A 19,799-nucleotide genomic window follows, 5' to 3' on the forward strand; every position below is an offset into this window, starting at 1 on the left:
TGCGTAGATCACATAGAAGGTGTGTTTCACAATTATTTTCACTTTTATATCAATAAAATAGTTAATAATTACTAATATTTACTATTTTAGCACTAATTAATTAATTTTAATGTAATTTTAAAATTTAAAATCTAACAGCTGATGTTAACTCCGCTGTTGACACCTGTCAAGTCATGACAGGTGTCATCATGTATGTATGGCGATTATTACGTTTTCGCAATTTAATTTGAGGTTATTTGTATGTAAACAAAAACTAGTTTTTATAGTGCGACCAGCACAATTTGAGTCAAGAAGTTATATCCAATCCAACCAGCCTCAAATAAAGTACCTAGTTTAGATTTTACTACATAGTATAGTGATAACTGTTTTCATACAGCTATCTATCTATTAATCAATCAAACCATAAGAAAAAAAATCATATTTACTGTATCATATTTACAGATACTGAAGATGCCCCGTACCCTCTTGCCAGTACTTCGAAACAGAGTGATGATCAGTCCTTTGAAGGAGTAGAATATTTAGATTTTGATGAATTATATTAATGTACAAAATTTATCTACAAAAAAAAATAAAAATATGTGGTTTTCAAATCGCCTTGTTTTTTTCTACCCGACGGACCCATAAAGAGGGTAATGTGTTTGAGCTGCATGTATGCTTGTTTGTTTGTATGTTTGATTCTATGTGCGCCTCTGCAGTCTAAGCACTTGACCGATTTTTATAAAATAACTAATTCCAAATACATTTAAGTAAAATTTGACCTAGGTATGTCAATTAAAATACTAATGTATTTTTGTCTTAAATTTACACTATTGCTACAATGAAACAATTATAACGGTTTAAATCGCGGTATTTATTTTAGATTATATATATAGATTTTTGGATTTTTATTCTATAGTATCAAGATCGCTTGCGTCGCAGTATCAGTGTTGCTATATGAGCGACGGTGGCGCCCTCATTTATTTTCATCTCTTTTGTGTCGCACTGTAGATGTTAGGTTTCCTGCACAAGTAAATAAATGTGACAATTTCATTTACTATTTTATGATTATTATGATGTCGTATTAGTTACAATGAAAAAAAAAATTTTTTTTTGGAGATATAACTGTATTAAGTATTTATTACTAGTTAGCTGTGGTGTTCGTTTTCGGTCATCATCATTTCACCCGATAAACACCCACTGCTGAGCATACTGCATAATCCTCCTTATAGAACTCCATAAGGACCGATCTTACGCTATTCGTTTCAAGGCAGTTCTCGAAACCCGTACAAGGTCATCACTCCAACTTGTAGGATAATAATTATAATAATAGTGGTGCCTAGATGAAAAAAAAGGATGAAATAAAAGAAAGGATGAAGTATAAGCCTTTTTTATCTAAAACACAAATAAAATTTATGTTCAATAGCTATTTACAGAAAAGCAAATAGCATTTTTCGTCAGTAGCGATAATCTTTTCTTTAATGTTTACGTATATTCAACATCATTTTATTTTTATTTATCATTTTATTATTGCAAACAAACATTTTTGGCATCACGATTTCATTGTATATAATAAATAGCTATATTTGTTAATTATATGCACTGGATGTAAACTGTGGATTTAAATATAAAAATAATCAAGTATTTACCCAAATCGAAATTAATAAAATAAGTAATAACCGTTCTATTTTCAATAATCGTATCTACATGATAATCTTTGAACACAGTGTACGCTAGCTTTGTCACACTAGTGATTGAAGCAATGTTTTATCCCTTTCATTATTTCAATACACGTGTCAAGCAAGTGTCATTCATAAAGAATTGTAAATTGTTATTTTTACTCTTAAACTGTAATAATTTAATATATTTTGCTGTGATATGATATTCCTTTATCTTTTTTTTATTTTTTTGCACGAATACGTGCACTTTCTGAACACACAGGAAGGCATTTTCGACAACTTTAATGTACCTATCGGCATATACGCTCACTGGGACCGGTGACAATCTGACTGATTGCATTGGTCCCAAATAGGACCAATTCACGGAATCAGTTTTGGTGCGTTGATGACGTATCTACCTCTTGTTTCTATATATAATATCATTGCATATACCTACCTACTCATATACTTATGATATGAGACATGACAAATTTATAGTTGTTCAACTTTTGTTCAATTACCTACTTATAGTTGTATGTATGCGCTAGCCCTTAGCTGTATTTTTGGTTTGTTTTAAAATTACAATTACATATTATATACAAAGCAAGCAAACCCGGCGAACTCCGTTTCGCCACCAGAGACACCTTTTCTTTGCTATAAACCTCACGGAGGCCGAGACATAATTCCAACGAATGCAAAACCGTGAAAATCGGTTTGTCCGTACTGGAGTTATAGCGTCAGGAAGGAAAACCCGACTTATTTTGATGCTTATTTTTATAATTATAATAGACAATATGGAAGGAAAAATCAACGAAAGAAACATTTAAATAACCTTTGGATTTATCGGGTGGTCAGGTGACTGGTATAAAAATTTATGTGGACTGTATGGGTGCTTGTACCACATGAGTAGAAAGACGGAACAGAGACTAAGCTTCTTAAGAACGTGCAAAATTGTTACCTATTTTGGTAGGGTTGTCACAATAGGTTAAGACAAATTAAACAAAACTACCTACTACAACCCAACCTAGGTATGTACACACTTACAATACATACATACATACTTACAAATGCTAAACTTGTAATAATAATGAAAGGTAAAAACACACCGTGTACAATTCTCATCTTATTAAAAAAGGACCTAATAAAATAAACGCAAGTAGGTACTTACTTGAAAAAGTAATAATCAAAATATTTACTCACCTATTGTACTCCTTGAGATAGTTGAAGTATGATATATTTTTAGTTTTTCTACTATTATTCATACACACAGTACAATAAACAACCATTTTTGACAATGAAATATTACGTTTTATATTAAAATATTCAAACTTGCAAGTTGCAACTAATAAAACAAACAACGTGCGTCGTATCAACCCTGAGACTGTCCTATCACCTATGCCTGTGCAAGCGCAAACCGGTTTTTTCCAGAATCGCTGCGTACGCGACAAGCGGCCTGCGGTCACACACACATGCCCCGCGTACTTGTAGTAGTGCAATCGATTCTCGCGTTTGTTTGAAGCTTAGTCTCTGTTCCGTCTTTCTACTCATGTGGCTTGTACACCAGAGATGTGCTATGCTGTGAAACTATGCGACCGTTTCCACGAATACTAGGATGTGCCATTTAGCTGCGCGAGAAAAATACGCAACTCAAGCTCTCTATAGCATGTATAAATGGCGCACACCTGTGCTGCTCTATGGATCAATGCTTTGATCAATGAATTGGATTGTTGGATATCAAACACATCCACAGCAACGTACCTAGCATAGCACTTCTCTGGTGGAAAAGCACCCTTAACGTGTTAAGAGTACTCTCCCTCCAAGTGATATTCCATCTTCAGTATATTATACACAAAAAGCAGGTAGTATTCCGAAAATAATATTATGTATTTAGTTTCTATGCATGACAGTCTCGTGATATAATATGGCTTTCATAATAATTTTTCTTCGTCTTGCGCAGTAATGTGCAGGTAATTTAATTCGAATTATCTTTTAACAATAATATGCGCAGCTGAATAAAAAATAAAACAAGACAATTTTCTTAATTTTTTTATTTTACAAACATGTATAAAATAACAATCATTGCGAATTTTATTATGTATGTATTAATTTTATGTCACGTATCGCCGATTCTCGTGATCACGTAAAACGATATTCAGAAACCTGTGAACAAAAATTTATTTTAGAACTAGTACATTAAATAGAAAATCTCTATCAGACAATTTGTTCGTATATGTTCTAATCGGTTCAGCAGTTCTCAGTATTAATATTTATCTAATCTAGGCGTGTATCACGTGATAGTAAATTCAAGACTGCTTATAGTCTGTCCACTATAAATGCATCTACAGACGCTCCGATTTGGTTGGTGCCAACCATCCGACCACGACCAAATCGGAAAGTGTAGAGAGCGGTCGGTCCGACATAATTATTATTAATATTGGTTTGACGTGGTCGGATGCGCCAGCAATACCGACCAAACCAACTTCCTATCCGATCCAACCAAATTGGAACGTTTGGAAGCTTTGTTCCGACCAAATCGGCTCGTTCCATAGAGTAATATAGGTAATTGGCTCATTCACATTTGCAACGCCGCCGGTGTAGGACGTCAACATGAACGCCGAGGGAGTTACGGTCACCGAACGTGACATATTAATAAAATTACTGGAACTATATAAAGACTTTCCCTGTTTGTGGGACTTAAGTAACAAAGATTACGCAAATAGAGATGCCAGAAATCAAGTGTATTTTATTATGTTAGAAGTATTAAAAAAATTGACAGTGCGGCTACATTAAAAACCTTAAAAAATAAGTTATAAGAGCCGCATATGACTGTAATTTTCTCTATTTCTATAGTAGAATTTAGCCCATTCTCTTCGTACTATGGTCAACTGACATATTACTCTATGGTCAACTGACAGTTGGAAGGCCAACCGTCGGACAATCTGTAGCAATGTTGGAATGGTTGCCATGTCGGTTCCAATATGGTTGGCACCAACCAAATCGGAGCGTCTGTAGATGCTATAAGAATTGCTTTTTGACAGCTCGACGGGTGATACCAGAAGTGATGTTCAAAAGATTATCGATTGTGATACCATTTCAATTATAAATTAAAAATATTATCATAAATCGAATCAGGTACGTAAATAATAATTACAACGTAAACGTACTAATAAGATAATTTGGAAAATCCAAAAGTGCACGCCTCATAAGTTTTTTTTAATAAATATTTATTAATTATTATTTTTGTTTATTTAATAACAATTAAACCACATCGAATCAGACCCTGAAAAATGAAAGGGTTCTATTCCTGAGCATACTCAAGCGTAAGAGAAAAAAAAAGACTCGATTAGTAAAGTATTTCGGTCGCTATCGTGTTAACAAGAAAAAGGATCCGCACATACAGACACACGGACGTCCAAGACAGAACTTTTTTAAACTGTTTTTTAACTAGTTTAAATAACGAAAATGACATCAAAAATATCATGAACGTTAAAAATAGTGTTTTTTCTTAATATGTGTGTGTATGTATTATCTTACAAGTGCAATGTATGATACATAAAGACATTTTAAGTTTGAAAAATCAGATGTTTTGCGCGAAGTGACAGTAGTACCCACCTCAACGCTTCGCTTATGAGGCGTGCAATATGTAATAATAAGACCACATATCTATGCATTGTATGTTAAAACTAAACTAAACTAATATTTTATTATTTATTGGTTTCTATCTTACAATTTGGTTGTCTTTACCTTTAAATTATATAACATAATAGAAGAGTTATTCTGCATCGGATATATTTTACAGAGTATTTCTATCGATTATTATAATCTATCGACCCATCATTGAATAATTCTGTGTAGACATCACTAAGTGGGCGGGACCTGTCCATGAAGAACGATAATTATTTGTATGACATTTTAACATAGACAATACAATCCTTCATAGGCGTGAAGCTGTCAAAAAGCAAATAATATAATGGACAGAGTATAGTGCTTCACAAATTAAATGAATGAGTTAAAAAGTTTAAACCCGGGACTTCCTTCACTGAAATCTGATTTGCTTTTAACCATAGTGGTACCTTTTTATTATTGGGTCTTTTTATTTTAGTTATGTATATTGTAATGTTTATTGGAAATGACTGTGATGAATAAAATATTAACGAGTATGAAACATTTAACAATAGTTATTTTTAACATTACAAACATTTTTCAAGATAATTTATTAATATGTAATTAATTACAAAAATTTCTGCAAATAAATATTTTTATCACTTACCGAATCACGTTGCTCTCCCGCTTCTCTATCTCATTTGAGCCATTCAATGGGTTGATCTTTAATGTAATTCTTGTTTATCAAAGCTCATTTTTGACATGATTTTCAACCAAATTCTGAAAATTTAATAAATGTTAAAAAAACCCATTCGACCTTTATACTTAGAACTACATACTTATTGTTAATCGCCTACCTATGTACAGTTTACTATTGAAATTATGTTGCGTTAGTCATGCCTGGTGATACTATGTATCATTGAAATTTTCCTTACAGCTAAGTTTCTGAATTCAATTATACCTTTTAATATTATTTTAATTTTATTTATTCATAGCTTGTACGAATAATGTCTAGAATAAATAGCATACCCAATACTATTGCGATATTTTTCTTTTGTTATATTTAATATCTATCATAATATAGTGGTTTTCGGTATTAAATGTGCGCTGGCTATTTCTTAATAATAGGATTGTGCAAAGAATATTTCAGTAGAAAATTATTATAGATAATAATTGTATATTAAGATTCATTATTCCTCAGTTAAAATAAGCGTTAAAGAATTTCTTATTGACTACAACAAATATATTATAACATTTATTGAATGACTTATTTTTATTAGAATATTCTTTTCGGTTATGAAGTTTCTTTGTAATAACTAGTTATAATACTAATCATAACACCAAGATATATAATGAATATTTACTGTTCATAATAAACAAATTATAAGTTATTATATTATAATATCTTGTAGTGCTATGATATTGCTTTTAAACTTATTTTTAAAATTATGTAATAAAATGTGTTACCTGTATTCAATTTAATCATATAAAAACCTCTCCCATGGATAGCTAAAGCTATGATTTGTAACATTTCTTTGATATCTCGCTGCTCATTCATTCATTGGTAGTTCATTCTTGTAATAAATTAATACTGTTTAAACAGTTATGGTCATGTATCATCTAAATTTTATCTTTATTGTAAATAGGACCATTTCTATATTATTACTTATCTAAATAAAAATATTTGTGTGAAGTTTGACCATTTACTTAGTTAATACTATTACATAGTAAGTTATATTTGATAATTGTTTGATTTACTTAAAATTTATGTATGACTCTAGAATATAATTTCATCTCATAATTGAATATTACTAAATTAAACTTAAAATGAAAATATTTATTTTCAATGAAGAAAAAACAAAATTGAGATGAACTTTAAATTATTGCTATGTATCTATTATTCATCTTAATATCATAAATAAATTGCACACAATTTTTTTCACAGTTTTATTTTATAAAAAAAGTATCTTAACTTCTAAGACATGGTATATTCAATACCATTACAAATTAATATTAAATAATACACATTGGGCATGTCATTGTATAATTTAAGAATACGACGTCAAGGTAAGTAGTTACAATTTATATGTTAAACAAACATTATTCAGAATCTACCTTACTTGTAGTCAAATTTTATTATGTCATAATTCTTTGCACTTGTTCAGTAAAAAAAAAATAAACTAATAAAACTATGTTTTATCTGTTCTATATTCCTTAAACACTTGCATTAAGCGATCCAGCTAGATATATTTCGAGATGTTTTTAGGTTCTTTTACACTCAAACCAATCACCAACTGCCTGTAATACAAACAATTACATAGATACTAATATTAAATTATCAATGTATGGCCTTATTATTTTACAGTAATTCCTACATTATTGACTACATTCTTATAAAATATATTATCTCATTTCAGCAGCATGTTACTTAATTGTAAATTCCAATATGTAATAATAGGTGTTAAATACTGTGTCATTATTTTTGTTTCCTTAAAACTGTTGCTTTCAATTTGGTAAAAGCTTGCACTAATTGAATATTCTTACATTACCTATGAAATGCACTTAAAACTATTATTGGCCTGTTAATTTTTGTTGTTGATATCAGTATGAGCCTTCCCTTGTAAATACAATTTTCATTGAAATAAGTTTGGCTTAGCATATATCAGTCTTGTCATAAGTCTCAAATAAAATATTACTGCATGTTTCTGTATGTTCAATACCATTAAATCTATAAGGACAATTTATTTCAATTCCACCTAAAAGTGAATAGCTACAAACTTCTACACGGTAATGTCCTATTAATATTATTCAACTTTCAGTATTTCTTATCTGCGGCTGTACAACGTTTTCGTAACTTAACTGTTAAGATAATAAATCTTCATAACAATACTTTTGATGTTTTACAATTAAATTATGCTACTAATAAATCTTAAGCCTAGTTTTATACTTTCATCTCTTGATTTCAGTCAATCAGTGTTTTTTATCAAATCATAACACTTAGCTGTTTCAATTGTCTCATTTTTCCAGCTACCAAGCCTACCTAATATAATCATAATCAATCATTACTTAAACTAAGATCAATATGATCCACCTACAATTATTCCAGTGAACCAAAGTAAATTATTTTATACGTAACCAGTTTTTTCGCCCGCGGCTTCGCCTACTTTGTCTAACCTTCCTCTTAAATCACTATCTATTTAAAAAACCCATCCCATTGCGTATTTTAAAGATCTAAACATTCAGGCACAGGTGGCGGGACTGCGTCTGTTTTAAATTTTTACTTAGATGTATCAGTTCATTAGACGACACGGTTGGCGCAGTGGTAAAGTAACTGCCTACTGAGCCGACGGTCCCGGGTTCGATTCCGGGTCAGGGCAAATATTTGTGTGATGAACTCAATTATTATTTATTCTTGGGTCTGGGTATTATTATCTATATATTATGTATTTATTAAATACTATATTTATCGTCGCCTAGTACCCACAACACAAGCCTTAATTGAGCTTACTGTGGGACTAGGTCGATTTGTGTAATAATGTCCTTTAATATTTATTTATTATTTATTTATAATCAAATGGTCGCTTACCACCGCCATAGCTAGCGTTGTACTGCGTCTGCGGCTGCTGGTACGAGTTGTACGAGGGCTGCGCGTACGAGTCGTACGCGGGCGCGGCGCCGTACGCCGGCTCGCTCGCCCCGTAGCCCGCGTCGCCCGCGCCTCCCGCACTGCTGTACCAACAACATTCACATTTAATGATATTACTACAGTAGAACCTATATAAGTCGAACTTCGAAGGAGACGCCAAAAAATTCCAGTTATAGTTTTCAACTTATGGAGGATTTCGACTTAGGCGGATTTTGATTCGAAATAAAGAGTTTGAAGTTTATTCTTATAAATTTTGAGTTAGAGAGGTAAAATAAATTAAAATTTAACTTGCAGAGGTGACAAAAATATTTTTATTATTATCATCATTATTTCAAATCATTTTAATATAAAAAATATGGCATTAAAAAAAGTCAGTATTTTTTTGACGTGACAACGTCTTACGTCGTCAACGTCAACGATAGAGCCGGTTGCACGCACGAAAAAACATGACTCATGCGGCGTTACCTCGCTCTGAGGCGTTCCATGTAAGGCTTGAAGTGCAACTTGCAAGCGAGAGCGCGGAACGAGCGAAAAAGAAGCACAATCGGACGTTGTCACGTTCAACTATCGTCAGTAAACCGACTTTACAGATAACCAATTTTTTTTTTCATTTGGTGTTAAATAAAGGTATGTCTTTGCTATGAATGTATGCACAGATTAATAACTCAGGCCCCGGAACCACAGACACAATAGAAAATTTATTGTGTGAGACCGATCGGGGCTCAATGGGTTAAAGGATAAATAGTATGCATAATTCCAGGCAATATAAATTGTGATGTGTAATATACAGCTTATTTTTGACGTGTACGTGACAACGACTTTTTATGTCTGTCTCTCGCTCTTAGGCGGGCTTACCATGCCCGCGTGCCTCTCACTCGCTCTTATTGTGAGCGCATAACGTGAGCGGAGCGTAACGCAGTTTCTTGAAGTGTCACCCGGCAAACCAATTTATAAGACGTTGTCACGTCAAAAAATTATCGATTTAGAACTTACCCATAGCCATCATTTTCGTAGCCCCCTTGTCCCGTGGAATAGCCATAATTTGAGCCATAACCACTTGAATTATAACCAGTGCTTGCAGGGGCGGGAGCCGGTGATGAATAGCTACCACCTTGATATGAACTAAACAAACAAACAACGCGTTACAAACATATTCCTAATCAAATCTAAATTTACTTATGAATAACTATATTCAGTTGTGTTTCTATCTGCATCTAAGTATCAGACGGCAATTCCTATCAAAACAGTTTCATCATGTAAATACAAGCACTAATATCAAAGACTAAATTTGACTAATAAGTAAATAATAATTACTACAAACTATTTAATAACTACATTAATTTGAGATATTTAGAATAAGGTATAAATGATAACAGCTTATTACCTAGATGTGTTGTATGAAGATGTTGCATAAGGATCTGCCGCTGGCTGTTCATATGGTTGGTAACCTGTGTGTCTGTAACAGACAACTTTTGTTTAGCATCTTAACTCTATTCAAGTATTTTATGTTATTTTTATTAATTGTTCAGTATAAAATTAGCGTCATGTGTGTATCAGACGGCACATTCCTATCAAGATAAAGGGTTCATCATTTCATAAAATTATATGTTTTTCTTAAGTTTTAAGATTTACATACAGATAACTTATTTTCTTTGCAAAACATACAAAATAAGTGCTTAAATAACTTCAATAATAAATTATACAGGGTGAAAGGTAAGACATTAGACGATTTTAGACAGGAGCTTCTACTCATGAAACTGAACAACTTTTGTTCTACAACTTTGCTGAATTCTAAAAAAAAATATTGGACTTTGTAAGGAAACTTTGCTAATCAGCCGACCGATTTCTATACAAAGTCCAAATTTTTTTCTACGAATTCAGCAAAGTTGTAGAACAAAAGTTGTTCAGTTTCATGAGTAGAAGCTCCTGTCTAAATTCGTCTAATGTGTTACCTTTCACCTGGTATTTAATAACTTACGCTGGTGGACCATATCCGTTTGGTTGTGGCGCTGGATTGTGTGCCGGTGCCTGTTGGTAACCTCCAGATTGTTGTGGCCTTCCACCGCCTCCGCCGCCGCCTCGTGGGCCTTCAAACCTGGTTAAAGGATAATGGGCAAATTGGGCCTGAAACTTGGGCTAAGACCAATACACACGAAATATTGTTTTAGTGATAGATCATTACACATACCTAACGAAAAAAATACAATAAAAAAATAAATCGACCGGATTCTTGTACAGTCAAGGCAAAAAGTTTTATTTATTTTGCGCACAATAACGGTGTTTTTAATTCGAGTGAAGTAAATATAAACCTAAATGTCACTGGAGTGACTGAGTTTAACCACAAAAAACGTATAACTACGTTGAATTATAATAAACACGGTATAGGTACCTGTTACAAAACATAATATTAGTGTATTTCGGTTATTAGAAGGCTTCAGATTAGTACGTCTTTGTAAGTGAAAGTGAATATGAGTAACATAAAGATATTGTCATTGTCTTGCAACAGTTATTAATTGAAAAAAATATTATACACAAAGTAATAAAACTTGATGCGACTGTACAAAAACCCGGTTGATTTTTTTTATATATATTTTTCTCGTTATTTATGTGTTATGATCTATTATAAAATCAATATCTCATGTGTATTGGTCCAACTCAAGTGTTCAGGCCCAACTTCCATAGTAAAATGCCCATTCTCCTTTGGATTAGTGAGAATATCACAACAAAATATTTAAAAAAAAAATGTGTGCGTGTACTAGTGTAGACACGTAAGAAGTGAAACTTCTTTATGACCTTATTTTTCAATGATTTACTATATGCAACAGAAATACGTCGAATCACGCGTGGTAGGGATAAGAAAAAGATGGCGCGTTACGGAAAAATGTAACGCGTAACGAAAAAATGTTACACTAAATTTTTTTCCAACCACGATAAAGAAGTTTCACTTCAATTATGCATTGAATATGACATATTGAGTAATATTCTAAAACAAGATAATTTGGTTGGTAATGACTTTGCATTGAAGTCATATATTTTTGCTTTATGAGGGATAAGTAATAAGTAGGGAGACAGTGTCTCCACGTGACTATGCTCACTGCAAAGTGTCCAAAACGTCGGAAAAATAATATAAGGAATAAAAAGCGTTTAAAATCTTTAATTTCTAATAAGTACCTACTTTAAATCTTAACTGAGAGATGGATTATATTATCAATCATTTAGTTATTACTATGCAAACTGATAAGAAATTTATTGTAGTTACCTTCCACGTTTTGGAGCGCCAGGGCCACCATGTGGAGGTCCACCGCCTCTTTTGTATGCAACTTGGGGAGGTGAAATTCCCTGTGGCGCAGGTCTGGGTAAGGGCCCACTTTGATCATGTTGGGCTCCGTGAGGACCAGCTGCCGGGCCTCCTGGTGGGCCATGACCGCCACGCCCTCCTCTACCTGATTAAAGTATGAAAATTTATAACATTGTATTGAATTTATCAATATGGACAGGTTTGATTACTGATTGAATGATTTAAAGATGCATTTTAAAGCACGGTTAAATTTATTGAAAACCTTGTAAAGAAATAGATTACCTCTCATGTAAGGACCTCCACGCCCCACACCCCTATCTCCTCGAGGCACAAAGTCGCCTCTTCCTCGACCACCACGCCCTCTCATTCCTCCGGGACCACCTCTGTTGTTGACAAATCCACCTGTATCTAAATTTTTTGTAGGTTAGATTCAGAAGCAAATACAAATCAAATATATTGAATAAGGCAACACATGTTTTGTTTCATAATATTGTTATACTAGCGGTCCGCCCCGGCTTCGCCCGTGGTACATATTTACGTTTTCTCTACATAAGAACCATCCTCGTACTTCAGGGAATATAATGAATTATCGAAATCGGTTCAGCCGTTCTCGAGTTATGCGCTTACCAACACATTTTGCGATTCATTTTTATATAAGTATAAGAAGAAGATTATCAATAAACTTACTTTGTGGAGGTCCTCTACTCTCAATGGTCGGTACTGGATGTGGGCCAGGACCTTGTGGACCGGGTGGAAATCGGCCACCTCTCTCACCACCACCTCCACGCATCGGTCCGCCGCGAAATGGTCGAGGACCACCTCGCATAGGTGGACCACCACCTCGCGGCGGACCACCTCTACCCCGCATGCCAGGTCCGCCCCTGAATACAGTATTTAGAGGTTATGGCAAATCAGACGTCATCGTCATTGCATAAAAAATTGCTGACTATTTTAGCATGAAATTATGTGAAACAAACGTGTAATAAATTAGAAATAAAGGATATATCATACCGTCCTCTCATATCAAAGTTTCCTCGCCCGCGAGGGCCCCCGGGTGGCCCACCGCGTCCTCCGCGAAAACCACGATTTGGACCGTCCATGATAAATATTTAGATCGATACGATCTGACTTTAATTTTATGAATAAAATCTACATAAACTAGTTCATAACTCAACTTAAATAATTATTAATTTGTTTAAAAAACACCAAGCGACATTCGTGATTCGATCTAGACTTCGACTTACACAAAATGGCGACGGAAAGCGCGGCCCGCAAGGCGCGAACAGCAGCGAGTCGCCGGTAGCTTCCACAGAGTATATATGTAATCCACAGATAGGTAATTTGGTTATGCCGCGGCCACACTATGGCTGTTTTCCAATAATAATTATGCGACTCAGTGGCGCACAATGCCGAATTATTATGCTGATGCTTAATTGGAACGTGAAACGCACCAGCTGATCGAAAAAGCGTAAGACGGATGGATATCAAACATGCTCAACGTTAATAATCAAGTTTTCACTTCTGCCGGCACTCCCGGAGTGCAACCCGTCTTTTTAGAAGTGAAAACTTCTTTAGCGGCGTTGGGTATAAAATCTTAAACTCGCGTCAGGACACGTGACCTGATCGAAAAAGCGTAAGACGGATGGATATCAAACATGCTCAACGTTAATAATCAAGTTTTCACTTCTGCCGGCACTCCCGGAGTGCAACCCGTCTTTTTTTATTTCTGTACCGAGGTGTCGCTACAGATATAATAAAAATTGTAATTCGATTTTTTGTAAATCTGAAATATACGCAATATCTTGCGCAATATTAATACATACATATAAACAAATTACATAATAGAAAGGTTACAAGATTAACATTACAAAAAAACGGCTAAGTGCGAGTCGGACTCGCGCACGAAGGGTTCCGTAGTTCCGTACCATTAAAATGTTCTGCCAGTTAAAAGTAACCGAGCGTAAATTTTAAAAAATATATACAAGATTTACAAAATAAACATTATACTCCTTTTTATGCAGTTGTGTAAAATTGTAATATAATAAAGATAAGAGAATTCTCATCTCATTTCAAATTATACTTAGAAAAATATTTTTTATCGACGTTCAAGTTAAAAGCAGTCCCTCACTAAGAAAGTCGTAAAAATTTACGACCTTTTAGGCGATTAACACACGGTGCCGCGTGCTGCCGCGGTTGGCGATGAAGCGGTTCTCAAGTTGCATTGGCTTCTATTAAATCCGTTGATACCAAACACACATACACCGCCCGACCGCGCGGTCGAACGGTCCGTTCCTCGTAGGGATTCACTGCCAACCGCCGGCCGCGGTGCGCGGTGCCGTGTGTGAATCGCCTTAAGCGACGAGTTTTTAAATTCAACTTTATCCCTAAGTTCATAAAGATTAAATTTGAATTTCTTTTCAAGATAGTCTCGTTAAATTTGTATTTCTTTAAAATATAGTTTCGTGGGGAGTGCGGTTTAATATCGCGTTCTAACTTCAACTTTATCACTTAGTTCATAAAGATTAAATTTGTATTTCTTTTCAAGATAGTCTCGCTACATTTGTATTTCTTTAAAATATAGTCTCGTGGGGAATGCGGTTCAATATCGCGTTTTAAATTCAACTTTATCTCCTAGTTCATAAAGATTACATTTGTATATTTTCTTTCCATGATAGTCTCGTGAAGCCGCATCAGTGATCGAGTAAACACATGACTCGATTATTTGTCTTGATCCACAGTCTTGATCATATCGCTAAACGATACATCGACGATTATTAGAAATTGCATTTAAATTGGTATTTACGTAAAAAAAAAAAAATTAAAAAATACTTACAAATGAAAGGTCATCTTTTTTAATATTTGTTAAGTTTGACTTGTTTCTGCAAGACTTGACAGCATAAAACGGCATTTTTAGCGGAGCACTCGCAGACGTCCTTTCGATGTTTTACGAATACGCAGAGTGTTTGTAATCGATTACGCAAGTAGTTTTTATGAAAGCATAAGATTTTTCGATTCGAATAATCTTATACCTCGGCAAAAGGGGAAGCGCCTGTGAGTGTTATCCATTACATAATGATCTAAGACCTTCATCCATACTTATATTTATTTTTTTAACACAATTTGAATTAACTTTGATTATTTCGAAAAAACTACAATGAAACGAAAGCTTTAAAATGTTTTCCAACAATTAATAATTATTACTATAGGTCTACCAGAATCTGATGGCATATTTATATTTAAGAAATAAAAGATTTTCATGTGGCAACTTATTTGACAACTATCAAATTGGTTGTCAAATTATTTGTCTTTTTTGCAGTTGATAAATAATTTTTAGGATTTTGTCTAAAAAATCTTCGAAAATGTCGAAAAAGCCGCTGTGATCACAAGCAAGAGGTGTTGTTTATAATGTGTATAGAAAAATATTTGATGAAGAAGGGTCAAACACATCACAATTTTCAATTTAGAAGATTTTATTGGTAAATTGGACTTACCCGCTTTGATACTTTCAATTAAAAAATATTATATGTAGGTAACTATAATATTGTTTGTTGATTGGAATATAATTTTATGAAAACTTATTACAGGAGTTTCCAATACGGCTATTCGTCAAGTCCAAGCTATCCAAGTCAATTTTATAATGTGTGTATCTGTTAATACTTACGAAAATAAACATAGTTTTATTTTATTTTATAAAAAATTATAAGCAGTCTAGTTTTCTATCGATAGAACATACAAATATAGGTATGTGTAAATAATAATATGTATTACCTGTATAAAAGTAATATGTATATTATACATGTAAGTATGTACCTACATAATATTAAGTGGATATCTCATTATTAAGTACAGTATTGTCCACTTATGTAATGTGACTAATGATATTGAGAACAAACTAAAAAATAAGCAGTATCAAGATCGTTGAGTCCATTTTCCCTAGGGTTGCACACTCAAAATTTTGATTTCCCTGATTGCCATCAGATTCTGGTTTACCTATAACGATAAATCGATTGCACGCATTAATTCACGCACATTACTCTTTACTTGTGTACAATCAATGTACATGCGGTATTATGTTCGAAAGTATAATCTGTGGGTAAACTAGTCAATGTCATTGGCGCAGGGTACCACATATGTCAATGTCAAATATTTTTTTTGACAGTTATATTATATATAGTATTTACCATTTTCCGAGACCATTTTTGATTTTACTTCTTGATTTTTGTATATTAATTTGAAAAGATATTCAACGTCCAATAATAAATTAACAGTGTCATAAGCATATTTAAAATATTTTAACTAAAAATAAAATACTTATGTTAAACAAAGAAAAATAAATACTGTCCCCTGTGACTGTCCCAACATGGATGACCAGGCTAAATCACTAAAGTATTTAGTGTCGGTAGAAAAGTTGGCGGATGAAATTTTAAGCGACAGACGTGAAATAGTGTTGTTGGATAAGAGAAGAAACCAGAATCGTGAAGCATTAAGAGATCTCACTAAGACAAATCAAAAGCAGTGCTGGGTTACTGTTGGTTCAGTACTTGTTAAACATAACATTGAAGCTACCAAAGCATTGTTGGAAGCTGATCAGAAGCAACTTAACATAGATATAAATAAGCTGCGAAGTAATCTTAAAGTAAAAGTTAATGATTTAAGGGATTTGGAGATGCAGCCACCTGTACCAGGCTTAATGTTAGTACCAATGTCCAATAAAGAAACAGAAGCCTTTTCAAGAGCAGGACTTATAAAGTACTAATGCACATTAAATCACTATGAAAGCAGTGAGTGAATGGAACTAAATTTTATTATTAGCAATCTACAGAAAATGATGCTGAAGAAATTACTAAAATAGAAGAGTTGTGTTTTGTATTTCAATTACTAAATTTTAACCTAGTTTACAATTATTATTAATTGAAAGAAGCTTGGTTCAAAATGATTTGGTAACACTAATTTATCTTATTTATTGTGACCCTAAAGTTAGCAGACAGCAGACAAAAGATAATTTCAGATTGGGATATCTTTAAGCGAAATTAAGTTTTTCATGTTTACCAAGTTGGAAATTGTCTGTCATGGATTTGACCTACAGGTCATAAATAATATTTTTAGAAGCTCTCATCATGTTCCAAATTGTTTTATAAATGTTCGTTTTTTTCATTTGGGCTTGGAATATTCTGGTTAAATTAATTTTTAATGAAAAATGAAAAGTCATATTTTTGTCAAATATATGAATTATTATTATTTTATTAAATTAAAAAAAATACATAACTACCTATTGAGAAGGCAATTCAACTGAAAATAAATAATTAGCCAAAAAAAAGTAAAATAATAAATAAAATAATTCAGTCTGTATATAACACATTTTTAATTATTCTACTACATATATTATGTATCAATCTTCCATAAACCATTTCCTACATAGGTCACATGTGAATTCAAAACTATTGCATTTCCTTTTCTCTTTTAATTGGACCTGAACAATGAGAGTTCTGAACCTGGCACGGAAGAAATAGATGGGTTTTACGAGACCATTGCTTTTTTCACTTTTTTTCATATTGAGGTAAAAGTTCTGATCAAAATTATCCGCGGATTTTTTTTTTAATTTTAGGACAATTTTAGATAACATAAGCTGTTTTGAATGTTCTGGCGAGTGTAAAATTAATGTTTAATTTTATACTCGACTTTACTTACACGGGTAAAGTTCAAGAACCATGCTCTGTTGTTCAAAACTACAAAGTATTTTTAATCTTCTTTGTACAATTTCAAAATTGAATCATCATTGAGGCTCTAGGTTAGAGCGACGGTATATTCACAAAGGGTTGTTTGGATAATAATCATCATTATTTTTTATTGTACCGTTATTATGGAATATCAGAGCCATAGAAATCTAAATAACAAGACACATAGAAGTGCTTTAATGTCATAATTCGTATGAAAACCGCTGTCGCCAAAATCAACACATTCAAACCGAAAGCTAAACAGTACACACAAGTAAACTATGCCTTTTATTGGACAGCTTGATTTTAGTGAAAACTAACTTATCTATTAAATTAAGCTTTTGAATATGTATCCTAACGCACGAATTTACGGTTTATTTTAGAATAACATCCCTAAGTATATGAGACTTTTTGCTCCAATACGAACAAACGTGATAATAAGAATGGTCGACTGTGTCATTCATTGTTATTTCGATTACTATGGTGACACTCGTAATACTTGTAAATATTCTATAATTTTAAGGAAAAACGGCATTATTTCTAAAAAAAAATATTTTCCGATGAAATATTATTCCTTTATAATTATAATTACAACTTGTGGAAGAATTTCCGCAATGGGAATTGCTGAAACACACCATGTATACACTCATAGGTCTCCAGAGCAACTGAACAGTGACGAATGCACTGGTGATGTGCAAATCACCTGAGTGGCGACAAGGTCACGCACGCTTACGACTTCTAGTGTCTTGTTATTTAGATTTCTATGATCAGAGCAGAGCTTTCGACTTGGCAGTAACTTGTTTCAAACTTTTTCCTCCTTGGTAAGAAATCCTTGGAGCTTGTTTGATTTTTCGCCTTTTCACGATTCCATCCTTCCTGTGTTTGCATGTTGTCCGGCTCATATAACACGTCGCTTCCGCAACTTTCGGTATCGGTAAATCTTATTATTGTTATACTGAGTTGATATTACTTGCCACTGAACCTATATTTACGAAATGCCCAGCTTTGACAGCAATTTTTTTTTTCAATTTTAACATTCTCCACGGATCATCGGATGCATTAGATGAGTGCTTTTCTTTCCGTGCAAACAGAAGGCAAACAGTGAACAGAGAGGAATGAAGGGAATGATTCGCATCATGCAGTTTATTCCAGGCAGCTTCGGCGATTCTTGGCGTAAAACATGATGAAGAGCGAAAAATGACCTTTATTCAAAAATTTTGACTTACAAAATTCTAGTCTTTTTTTAAAGAAACTAATTAAAATCAATTTTCAGTTGACCTTGCGAATTTACTTTTTGCTCTTCCTCCGATGAATCGCAGTGTGAGATGGGTGTGCGACTAAATAGGTCTAATTTACAAGCTTCTCGTGTAAGATATTCTCAGTTTCCGATAAAAAATCAAAAGATGAGGACCTTCAATCATTGAGGTATTATTACGTACATAACTACGTAATACATGGTAACTCAATGTTTAATAAAATGTGATCACCTTTTCAGAATCCAAAAATCAACTAAATTTGAAAGTTTCAGATTTCACTTGCGCGTGCGTGATAAACAAATCTTTCACTTGATCTATAATTATTTCAATATTTCCACAATATACATATTGCTTTTCAACAAAATATTCTTTTTTTGCATTCTTTTTAGTTCAGGATGTAGACATACATAATATAACATGTAACCGTAACCTTGTCTGTTTGTTTTAGCAATAGGTTTAGAATAATTAGAAGTTTTGATTCATTCAACAAAGATGTTAATTTCAATTCTTCCGTGATTGCTTAGCTATTTCCTCTGTTATTCATTTATGGTTTCTTGATCTTTCAAAGTATCTGTTGTGCCAATATAATATGAATTCGAAATAGTTGGACTTGTTGGAAGGGCTTGTTGGATATTTACCAATAACTTC

General features: G+C 33.2%; 2 protein-coding genes across 4 annotated transcripts; one reads left to right on the forward strand and one right to left on the reverse strand.

Annotated features, from left to right (window-relative positions):
- Positions 1 to 5,883: 5,883 nt before the first annotated feature.
- LOC149909796 (uncharacterized) lies at positions 5,884 to 13,394 on the reverse strand. Of its 3 annotated transcripts, none has more exons than XM_090119900.1 (9): positions 13,193 to 13,394; positions 12,869 to 13,062; positions 12,464 to 12,589; positions 12,143 to 12,326; positions 10,862 to 10,978; positions 10,268 to 10,339; positions 9,877 to 10,005; positions 8,824 to 8,966; positions 5,884 to 6,017 (listed from the first exon to the last, which is right to left on the reverse strand). In XM_090119900.1, exons 1-9 carry the CDS (start codon positions 13,279 to 13,281, stop codon positions 6,007 to 6,009), a joined length of 1,065 nt encoding a protein of 354 aa, XP_089976026.1. In that variant the 5' UTR covers positions 13,282 to 13,394; the 3' UTR covers positions 5,884 to 6,006. The 3 variants fall into 3 exon arrangements, with proteins under 3 accessions (XP_089976026.1, XP_089976027.1, XP_089976025.1); XM_090119901.1 differs by lacking the exon at positions 5,884 to 6,017 and adding an exon at positions 7,265 to 7,535 and having other exon boundaries at positions 8,824 to 8,963; XM_090119899.1 differs by lacking the exon at positions 5,884 to 6,017 and adding an exon at positions 7,265 to 7,535.
- A 2,964-nt stretch (positions 13,395 to 16,358) lies between these two features.
- Positions 16,359 to 18,050, forward strand: Pdrg1 (Pdrg1 prefoldin-like subunit). Its single transcript, XM_090119911.1, has one exon. It carries the CDS (start codon positions 16,542 to 16,544, stop codon positions 16,935 to 16,937), a length of 396 nt encoding a protein of 131 aa, XP_089976037.1. The 5' UTR covers positions 16,359 to 16,541; the 3' UTR covers positions 16,938 to 18,050.
- Positions 18,051 to 19,799: the final 1,749 nt, after the last annotated feature.

Source organism: Colias eurytheme, chromosome 3 (assembly GCF_061535395.1).
Source record: "Colias eurytheme isolate Ceu_HAF_F1 chromosome 3, ilColEury1 Martin Lab GWU primary, whole genome shotgun sequence".
NCBI lineage: Eukaryota > Metazoa > Arthropoda > Insecta > Lepidoptera > Pieridae > Colias > Colias eurytheme.